Source organism: Gekko japonicus, unplaced genomic scaffold (genome assembly GCF_001447785.1).
Source record: "Gekko japonicus isolate JY-2015 unplaced genomic scaffold, Gekko_japonicus_V1.1 scaffold3454, whole genome shotgun sequence".
Taxonomy (NCBI): Eukaryota; Metazoa; Chordata; class Lepidosauria; order Squamata; family Gekkonidae; genus Gekko; species Gekko japonicus.
In genome coordinates, this window is record NW_015173243.1 from 54181 (window position 1) to 64783 (window position 10603).

The 10603-nt window shown below is 48.5% G+C and overlaps 1 protein-coding gene across 1 annotated transcript in view; it reads left to right on the forward strand.

Annotated features, from left to right (window-relative positions):
* The first annotated feature begins 424 nt into the window (after positions 1–424).
* The window catches only part of LOC107120131 (serpin B4-like), a 20876-nt gene continuing 10697 nt past the window's right edge, over positions 425–10603 (forward strand). Inside the window, exons 1-3 of the mRNA XM_015422777.1 lie at positions 425–687; positions 4529–4597; positions 9227–9373. Of these exons, the coding sequence (XP_015278263.1) occupies positions 520–687; positions 4529–4597; positions 9227–9373 (384 nt within the window). The 5' untranslated portion in view covers positions 425–519. The remainder of the gene's footprint in view (positions 688–4528; positions 4598–9226; positions 9374–10603) is intronic.

The window sequence follows — 10603 nt, forward strand, 5'->3', positions numbered from 1 at the left end:
TAATGCCAGAGAGTCCATCTTCCAAAGCGGCCATTTTCTCCAGATGAACTGGTCTCTCTCGCCTAGGGATCAGTTGCACTCCCAGAACTTCTCCAGCCACCACCTGGAGATTGGCAAACCTAAGGGATTCTGCTGTCTCATGTCCACCTCATGTCTGTTAATGATTGCAAATAATCTGTGGCCCTTGGTTTCTTAAGTGAGAAATAATAGCATCGTATTGTGCAATTATGACTATGTCATACACTTGAACAACAGGTGGAAAACAATGATACGGTGGATTACACAGAGTAAGACAGACACTATGCAAAACCATGTTATGTCTAGAAAACTGCTCCCGGGCATATTAGCCACACCTCAGCACCTCATGTTTGCCAGTCAGGGAATACGCCTCATGGATTAATGTGAAACAATATACACGGATGCCTTCAAATTAGGGACTGGGAAGAGTCCTGAAGTCTTTCTGATCCACCTGCCTTGAGCCACCAGTTTACAGGTGTCCCGGTCGGTGTCGGCTTCAAGATGATCTCTCTCAGTGCGGCCAACACAGAATTCTGCTTGGACCTTTGCAAGGAGCTGAGCAAGCAAAATGCTGGGGAAAACATCTTCTTCTCCCCCATGAGTCTTTCAGCATCTCTGGCCATGGTCATGCTCGGTGCGAAAGGGAACACCGAAGCTCAGATGGAAAAGGTAAGTATCCTACAATGCTCTGAAGTAGATTTGAGAAAAGATTATGCAATCTAGAGGAACAAGACAAGATGTGTTTATAAAAGTGTAGGCATACACCTTCGGGACTGCCTCTCTCGATATGTCCCCCAAAGGGCATTAATATCAGCAGATAAGAATCTTCTGGTGGTTCCCAGCCCCAAAGATATCCGGCTGGCCCCAGCCTGGTAGAACTCTCTTCCAAATGGCGTCCGTGCCCTGGACTATTAAAGTGAAAATATCTGGGCCCTTTGGGACAGACGGTTGGCACCCTCAGACCCTCCTACACAGTCCTCCACATCCCTCCGCTCAGAGAGCTGGTGGGAACAGGAATTATTCGCCTTCTTAAATAATGAAGTTGTATTGTCCGAAGTATATTGTTTGAGTAGGTTTTTAATAGTTATTTAATGGACTATCACTGTGTTTATTTGATGTAAGATGCTCTGAGCCCTGCTTGCAGGTAAGGGTGGCCTAGCAAGATGAATTTAATAAATAAAAAATAATCTATATATCTAATAGTGAAGTCGCCCCCGTGCATGCAGATACCTAAATCCACGCATCGGTGGCACCTGGGGGGGGGAGGAGATTTTTGTGCACACTTGGGGCAGTCCCTAGGTGTGCACAAAAATCTTAAAAGTTTGAAAAAATATCGGGGGATACTTAAATCCCCCCAAAACTAAAAGAGCATTCCCTGCGCATGCGCAGGGAACGCTCTGCGACCTGCCTCGCTTCAGTGCAGGGGGAGGGGAGCGAGGGAGCGACCAGTGAGGCCCAGCGGCTGCAAGCCGCGGGCCTCGCTTTGAGGAGGAGTAGGAGGCGGGGGGAGGCCTGGCAGCTGCAAGCCACAGCCCTTGCTTTGAAGGGGGGAAAGACCAGTGAGGCCAGAGGCGGGGGGGAAGACAGCCGGGGGAGAGAGACTGGGGGGGCGGCGAGCCGGTGTTGGTAGTTGAGGGGGGGGTGGAGGAGACGGGGGAATCGACGGGATGGGGCGGAAGCTTACCTGCTTCTTCCTGCTCCGCTTGCTCTGTGTGGAGCTCCCCCGCTCCTCCCCCCGCAATTTTCGCGGGTCCCCTTTCTTGTAGTAATTATAAATACAAAGGTATGTAGGAGAGCCAGCGTGGTGTAGAGGTTAAAGTGTCGGACTAGGATCTGAGAAACCCAGGTTCGAATCCCCACTCGCACCATGGGAGTCCGCTAGGGGATCTTGGGCCGGTCACACACTCTCAGGTCAACCTCACAGAGTTGTTGTGAGGATAAATGGAGGAGAGAACGATATAAGCTGTGTTGGGTCCCCATTGGACAGAAAGGTAAGATACAAATAAAGCAAATAAACAGGAACACTTTAATGCATCCTTTTAAAGGCAATGATTTGTCCCATGAATGTACATGGAACATGGAAGGATGGGGCCCTCACCTGCAGGCAGACTGGAAGATATTTGTTCAAAAGTAGAAAGTTATTTGCCCAGACACTGGGCTGGATGTCTTTGGGCTATGGTCACAGAGGGATGGCTTCTTGTTATAGAGACTAAAATGATTGCGTTCACACTGTGGGAAAGTCCCTCAAAGTCATTTTGGATCCACCGCTTATTTTATCTGAAATCCACACTGGATTCTGGCCGGGGTGGGGGGGACGTACCAGGTGGTGGAGGCCCTTGCAGGTGACTCACTGATGTCACCAGCAACGTGCTGATTTCACTTCCTGTGCACACCAGAAGTGACATCAGTGCATCCTACGGTGATGTGCTTACATCACTTCTGGGCGCACGGGTGTGACATCAGTGCAACTGGACAATGCTAGCTCCCCCTCCCCATTTTGTCACCATTTCCCCCCCACCAGCCAGTTAAGTGGCAGGAGAGAGTACAGGCTGGGGGTGAAAGAACCTTGTCCCCTGGCACCCCTAATTCTGACCAAGCAGAACCACAACACCAGTGTTCCCTCTAAGCTGAGTCAGTGTGAGCTGGCTCACAGTTTTCTAGCCTCCGGTTCACACATTTTTGTCTCAGCTCAGGAAGGAGGGCTCCAGAGCAAACTAATTTATCCAGTAGCCAAATCGCTTGCTCACAACTCTAATGCTCACAAAGTAGAATTTTTGCTCACAAGACTCCACAGCTTAGAGGGAGCATTGCACAACACTGAGGCAAAATCCTACCACAGGCTGCAGGGCCGGCTCCAGGTTTTGAGGGGGCCCAGGCGGAGAGTTTGTCCCTCTCCCAAAATACGAGAACTTGAGGGGCATCCAGTGAAGCTGATGGTCAGTAGATTCAGGATGGACTAAAGGAAATACTCTGAAGAGCTAACAACAGGGTACAGAGGCCGAGGCCTTCCCCTCATCTTGCTTCCAAGCCCTACCATCACACATGTTTCGATGTATTTCAGGACCATGCGTGAATACTTTTTAGTACTCCGAGTCCTGAATGGCAATTGTCCCTAAGCATAATTTTACTGATGGGGGGGGGGGGCAAAGGGAAACACTTGTGTGACCACCAGGGAGTATGCCGCCCATGAATGAATTTGGGCTACTTTTCTCAGAGTCTGTTGTAGATTTTATGGGCTGTATGGCTGTAGTCTTGGCTTTGTAGTACTACAATGCCAGACCACGGCCATACAGCCCGGAAAATCTACAACTAATGAACTCCGGCCATGAAAACCTTCGACAACATATTTTCTCAGAGTAGTGCAGAATACATAAACCAGATTCCTTGGGATTCCAGGGGGGAAACCGGAGGTGGAGAGTTACAAGCACTGAATCCGGAGTAAAGGCGAAACAGGATCAGGTACGGAGGAACTGCGGGGTAAAAATGCACGTGGAAAGGGCCAGAGTTTGAATACTTCTTACCTCTGTTCTCAGTAAATCCCTTGAGAGATAATTGTTTTATACTGAGGGGGAGAGAAAGGGAAGGAGATGCATCCAACAGGTTTATTTTATTCAAATGGATATCAGGAAACATAATTTAAAAACAACAACAACCACCAAATATATATAAACCCAGGCAACTGGGAGACAAGGTGGGGGACAGATTTAAAAACCACAGGAAGTTTAGAATATCAAATTATTAAAGCTATTTAGAACTGCCAGTAAAGACTTTGTCAAAGAGGTCCCGACCCACAAGAACCAGACTACAAAAAGCACTGAGGGACTCTGAAGGCTGTCTTTTAAAGTTCTGTTTAAAAAGGTAAAGGTTCCCTTGCTCGAAAGCCAGTCGAGTCCGACTCTAGGGTTCCGGTGCTCATCTCCGTTTCAAAGCCGAAGAGCCAGCGCTGTCCGAAGACATTTCCGTGGTCATGTGGCTGGCATGACTAAACACCAAGGCGCACGGAACTCTGTTCCCTTCCCACTGAAGTGGTACCTATTTATCTACTTCCAATTTCTTGCTTTCGAACTTCTAGGTTGGCAGGAGCTGGAACTAGAGATGGGAGCTCACTCCATCATGCGGCACCAGGGTCTCGAACTGCCGAACTACTGACGTTCCACAGCCTGCAGTTCAGCGTCTTAACCACTTGAGCCACCGCAGCTCCTGAAGTTCTGTTTAAGGAATTGCAAAAGAGATAGGAACTTCCTAATGTGTTCTGGAAGGCTATGCAATATGGCTGGAGTAGCTACTAAGGAAGCCCATGCATGGGCAGCCGTGCAATGAACCATTTCAGGATCTAACCCACAGGAACTGCTCTCTGTCCTGAGCGAAGGTGCCGCATGGGCTTATATCAGGAGGCAGGCCAGCCTGCGTCACACAAAACACTTGGCGTGCTGTGGATTGGCCCGAAACCAAAAGCCACAAGATAAGTTCAGTACCAAGAGTTGCCAGTCACATGGTGTTTATGTTGCAGGTACTTCACTTCAATGAGATCAAGACTTCAGGATATGGACACTCCTCTGAAACGAGCAAAGAACAGCCGGTAAGAGTACCTGTTAACATGATGGGGAAAATAACAGTTACATTCTGTATCTGGATGGGTACTTCTCCATTAGGAAAAAGAGAAATGTTTACATCTCAGTTTTACAGGTGTCCACATGGCATTCAAGATCCAAGATCCATTGAAACTCACCAAAGAAAACTTTCTCAAAAACTTGCATATCTATCTGTTTGGCTGCCTTTCAGGGAGCAGGCTAAGTTATTATGTATATTATGTTTTAATTATGGCATGGTTATTACCTTGCCCTTGTTAGCCGCCCTGAGCCCATTGGGGAGGGCGGGATACAAATATGAAAAATAAATAAATATAAATAAATAAAACAGCAGAGAAAATCATATATAATATTATGTAAATTGTTACCCAGCACAAACCTTGCAACAAAGGGGAATAGTTACCTCAGTTCAGTTCAGTTTGGTGTCGTGGTTAAGTGCGCGGACTCTAATCTGGGAGAACCAGGTTTGATTCCCCACTCCTCCACTGGCACCTGGCTGGATGACCTTGGGCAAGCCATAGTTCTGATAAGAGCTGTTCTTGAAAAAGAGCCGTTTCTGTCAGAGCTCTCTCAGCCCCACCTACCTCACAGGGTGCCTGTTGTGGGGAGGAGAAGGGGGAGGAGTTTGTAAGCCGCTCTGAGACACCTTTGGGTAGTGAAGGGCGGGGTATAAATCCAATTTCTTCTTCTTCTTTATTGTAATTAGCCATTGGCCATTGCAAGATTACAAAACAACAATAAAAATACAGATTATGAACAAGCTATAGGCTAATATCAGAATATACAGAAGTACCGAAAGTCCGTAGCAAAATATGAATAATTTAATACAATAACGTAGATAATGCTCCTTCCCATTGCCATCTTGGAGTATATATTCAGCAAGGGCAAATAATGTGACTCTGTAAGTCATTTTCTCATGTGGGATTTTGTTAAGAACATAAGAGAAGCCAATGTTGGATCAGGCCAATGGCCCATCCAGTCCGACACTCTGTCACACAGTGGCCAAAAATACCAGGTGCCATCAGGAGGTCCACCAGTGGGGCCAGGACACTAGAAGCTCTCCCACTGTTGCCCCCCCAAGCACCAAGAATACAGTGCATCACCTGCCCCAGACCAAGAGTTCCTACCTATTTGTTGTTGTTGTTCAGTCACACAGTCGAGTCCGACTCTTCGCGACCCCATGGACTAGATCACGCCAGGCCCTCCGGTCTTCCGCCGTCCTCTGGAGTTTGCTCAACTTCATGTTCGTTGCATCTATGACACTGTCTAACCTTCTCATCCTTTGCCGTCCCCGTCTTCTTTGACCCTCAGTCTTTCCCAGAATCAGGGTCTTCTCCAGTGAGTGCTCCCTTCTCATTGGGTGGCCAAAGTATTTGAGCTTCAGTTTCATTATCTGGCCTTCCAGGGAACAGTCAGGGTTGATTTCTTTTAGGATTGACTGATTTGTTCTTCTTGCAGTCCAAGGGACTCTCAAGAGTCTTCTCCAGCACCATAGTTCAAAAGAATCTATTCTTCGGCGCTCGGCCTTCCTTATAGTCCAACTCTCGCAGCCATACATGATTACTGGGAATACCATTGCTTTGACCATGCGGACTTTTGTTGGCAGGGTGATGTCTCTACTTTTTATCATGCTGTTTAGGTTCGCCATCGCTTTCCTCCCAAGGAGCAGGCGTCTTTTAATTTCATGGCTGCTGTCACAGTCTGCGGTGATCAGGGATCCCAGGAACGTGAAGTTCCTACCTATACCTTGTGGCTAATAGCCACTGATGGACCTCTGCTCCATATATTTATCCAGTTCTGTCTTGAAGCCATCCATGCTTCAAGTAATTTCCTCTGGAAAGATAGATTTTTAATAAGTTGGACAATCCAAGCTGGGACACACATAAGGTTGCCAACTCCAGTTTGGGAAATTCATGGAGATATGGGGTTGGTACCTGAAGAGAGAGGCCTTTGGGAAGGGCTGGGAGCTCACTGGGAATGTAATGATGTAGAGTCCACCCTCTGAAGACGCCGTTTCCTCCTGGGGAATTGATCTCTATAGTGGGGAGGTCAGTTGTAATTCCAGAAGAAGTCCAGGCCACACCTGGGACCTGACAACCCCAGTTCACAATAAAGGAAGTGGAATGCATTAAGAAGACAATATATTCAATTTATAAAGATACATCAGGGCTCAGTCATACAGTGAGAAATGCAGTTTAAATATTCTTCATCCAGAATTATTCATTGAAAGGTCTTCCACAAGGAAGTTTCTTTGTTTGTTTTACTGTGCAGAAGGAAGTATGACTCTACTGCTGATTTCAGAGATTTCCCGCAGTAGATTTATTTCTTAAAATATTTATATCCTGCCTTTCTTGTGGCTCAGCTTGGGCGTTCAGCGTTCACCGAACAACAGGGAAGTATTCTGAAGGACAAAAACTTCCTCCCTATTGAGGCGTAATATAGATCAGGGAGGCAACACTGAGGATGAAATCAGCATTGGGATCAGAACTCGGTACATTTGCATCTGTTATTAGCAGCACAAATGGCGGCGGCGGGGGGGGGGGGTAATAGCCAGTGATAACCAGTGCACAATGTGGCCAATGTTGGACCGGTCACCCCTGTTGGGCCTTGCCAGGGAAGAAGAAAGAGGAAGAGTTGGGCTGTTTGCCGCGCATCCTAATCGGAGGAGATGGCAGGACCCACCCACTTAGCGGCAGCCCTCCACGCAGGTTGCTTGTCCCATGAGCACCCCTGCCCCTTCCGTAGCCCCATGGGGAATAGGGGCGACGGCCAGATGGGCCCCATGAAATGCCCACCCTGCAGGAGAGACCCCCTGTCCACCTGCTGGACTCTGCTTCCCCAGGCACTGTGGGCCTCACAGGGTCAGCACAACCACGCAAGGCCTGTGAGGGGGGGCATACTTTGACAGCTCTGAGAGAACTCCCTCCCCCCCTTGTCCCAAAAGGGGGGGCGGATGGTAAACCCCCAAGCCCAGCTCACCTCTTGGCTGAACCTAGTACCCCCCTGCACCCAAAGGGGCCACTGCTGCTGGCCCTGCCGCCCCACAGAATAGGCCACCGCCCGGCCCCGACAGTGGGGCCCCATCACCTGTCCAAGGCTCCGGCTGTGATCTGCCCTTGCTGCCAATGTTCCCTCTAAGCTGAGTTAGTGTGAGCTAGCTCACAGTTTTTTACCCTCTGGCCCACACATTTTTGTCTCAGCTCAGGAAGGAACGGGCTCCAGTCCAGAGCAAACCGATGGATGCAGTCGCCAAATCACCTGCCTGCTCACAACTTGTGAGCTGGTAGCTCACAAAGTAGAATTCTTGCTCACAGGACTCCACAGCTTAGAGGGAGCATTGTGTTGCTGCAGACTACTGCTGTGGCTGTTGAAGAGATTGGCACTGACCATGCCCTTCCCATGCCCCTAGCAGTCTCCTTCTAGCCTCGGTGCAGGCCACGACCCTGCCCCTACCCAGGAGCTTCCGGCGAGACACGTCACAGGCCGCCGGGCCTCCCTTCAACCAGTGCCACCAGATGCAGCACAGGAACGCTGCCAGTTTGTAATGTATCCAGTCCAGACAAGTCCAGACAAGCCCAGAGACAAACGTTGAGCTTCGCTCCAGGAGACAATGGACTATGCGGATCCTATCCCACTCCAATCAGGGGGCTAGGTTCCTGGCCGAGTAGCCAATGCAGCTCTCGGCCACTGTAAATAACCTATTGGAAAGTGGGGGGGGGGGTTGGGTGGCAGTTTCTCGGGGGATATAAGCCGGCCTGTGAGCCGGCCAAAGTCGTCTTGTTCCGGATAGAATAAAGTACGCTTTGCTGAAATCACGCTCCGTTTGCGTACTTTTCACAGTCCCTCACTGAGGCTGCCTGCACCACCGCCTGGGAGCCCCAGCACACAGTCAGAGAGGAAGGGGTGGGGCAGAGCGAGCCCTTTAAGTCTTTTCTGGCTCCACCCCTCCCCAATCGTGGCATTGTGACGCTGAGCATCACACATCCCTGCCTCCCCCTTCTTCTGGGGAGGCAAAGAGGAAGAAGAAGAAGAGAAGAGATTGGATTTATACCCCGTCCTTCACTCGGAGTCTCAGAGCAGCTTACAAACTCCTTTCCCTTCCCCTCCCCACAACAGACACCCTGTGTGGTGGGTGGGGCTGAGAGAACTCTGACACAAACTGCTCTTTTTCAAGGACAGCTGTGCCAGAGCTTGTGACTGACCCAAGGTCACATCATTAGGTGCAAGTGGAGGAGTGGGGAATCAAACCCGGTTCTCCCAGATTAGAGCCCGCGCACTTAACCACTACACCAAACCACTACACCAAAGCGGCCCCCCACCTGCAGCTGCCAATCGGTTCTGCAGGCTGAGGAGCCGGATTCTCTGTTGTGCCTGTTCCCACAGAACTACAATTCCCAGAGTTCCCTGGGAAGAAGAAATGACTGTTAAGCTAGTTTACATCTCTGGGAAGATATGCCTTTAGATATTGTATCCATTCCAGCAAATTCAGGAAATGTCTGTTCTTGTACCATTCCTTTGCTACTCCGTAGATTCTTGTGGATACAACTATGTGACGCATGTGTGTAGCAAGTCACGGCCACTAAACCAGTCCCGCTAATATATCCTTCCTTTGCTTCCAGGAGGCTACAAAGCCGCAGTGTGAAAAACCTGGAGGTGTCCATTCCCAGTTCCAGGCATTACTATCACAAATCAGCAAGCCCACCAATGATTATGAATTTAGCATTGCCAACAGGCTGTATGGAGCAAAGGGATTTGAATTCGTTAAGGTAAGTTGAAGAAGAACTTCTTTCAGTAAATGTCACTCTGCTTTAATTGCCTACCATTTGTTGTCTAGATGGCAAACTGGACTTTGGGGTGAGATCTTATAGCCCATCACTTGAGTCAGGGGAACTCCTGGCTCAAATCCCGTATTGATGAACAGACTCAGCATAACACTGTGGTTGAATCTGCATTTGTCTTTCCCAGCCTTCTGTCTCTATCTTCAAAAATACTGTCTCCGTTTGGTTTGGTTTTCACACCTCAACAGTGCTAGCATACTGTTGCATGTCTGCATATGTTTATCGCCCTCTCGTGGCGGCTCCACTGTCATTGCGCCTTTGTGCTGCTTTAAATGAATCTTCTCCAAACAAAGTTCAAACAAGCATAGAGAAAGACTGCGTCACAGCAGCACAAAACTGATTTAAAAATGCAAATGCAGATTTGACCTGTGGTTAATAAGAGTACTGCAATTGCATTTATTTCTTAATACAGGGCTGGAGCTGGGGCTGAAACAGACAATAGGAAATCCACATGTCAGGAGAACTCATGATGATCTTTCCGTATGGGGAGCCATGTTAGTCTGTACCAGAAAAATAAAACAGGAGTCCAGTAGCACCTTAAAGACTAGCAAAATTGATTTCAGAGTAAGGTTTTGTGAATCCTCCTTTTCTCTCAAACGCTGGAATGAATGCTGTTGGTTTTTCAAGTGCCATTGGACTCCTGTTTTATCTTTGCAAAATGCAACCGTATAGACCAGTGGTGGCAAACCTATGGCATGGGTGCCAGAGGTGGCACTCAGAGCCCTCTCTGTGGGCACGCGTGCCATCGCCCCAGCCAGGCCCAGACCATCATTAAAGTGTCAAATTCTCTGCCAAATAATTTTAAGTAAATGAAAGCATTTGGGATTGCTTTCCTTACTTTGTTTGGATCATCTTAAGTTAATGTATGAGCTGTTTTTTCTAAAGTAAAACCTCAGTATTCAGGTTAAATTGCCGTGTTGGCCCTTTGCGATAAATAAGTGGGTTTTGGGTTACAGTTTGGGCACTCGGTCTCTAAAAGGTTCACCATCACTGGTATAGAGGATGGGAGATGGGTCCATCTATACTTCAACAACACATGTTTTCTTTACTTGAACAAATATCCAGGAATGTGACGTCGCTGTGCAACTTTCAGAGCAATCCTCTGCAGAATTAGACTAGGCCGTTACCCAGTGGACTTAAATTGGAGCAACTCCACGC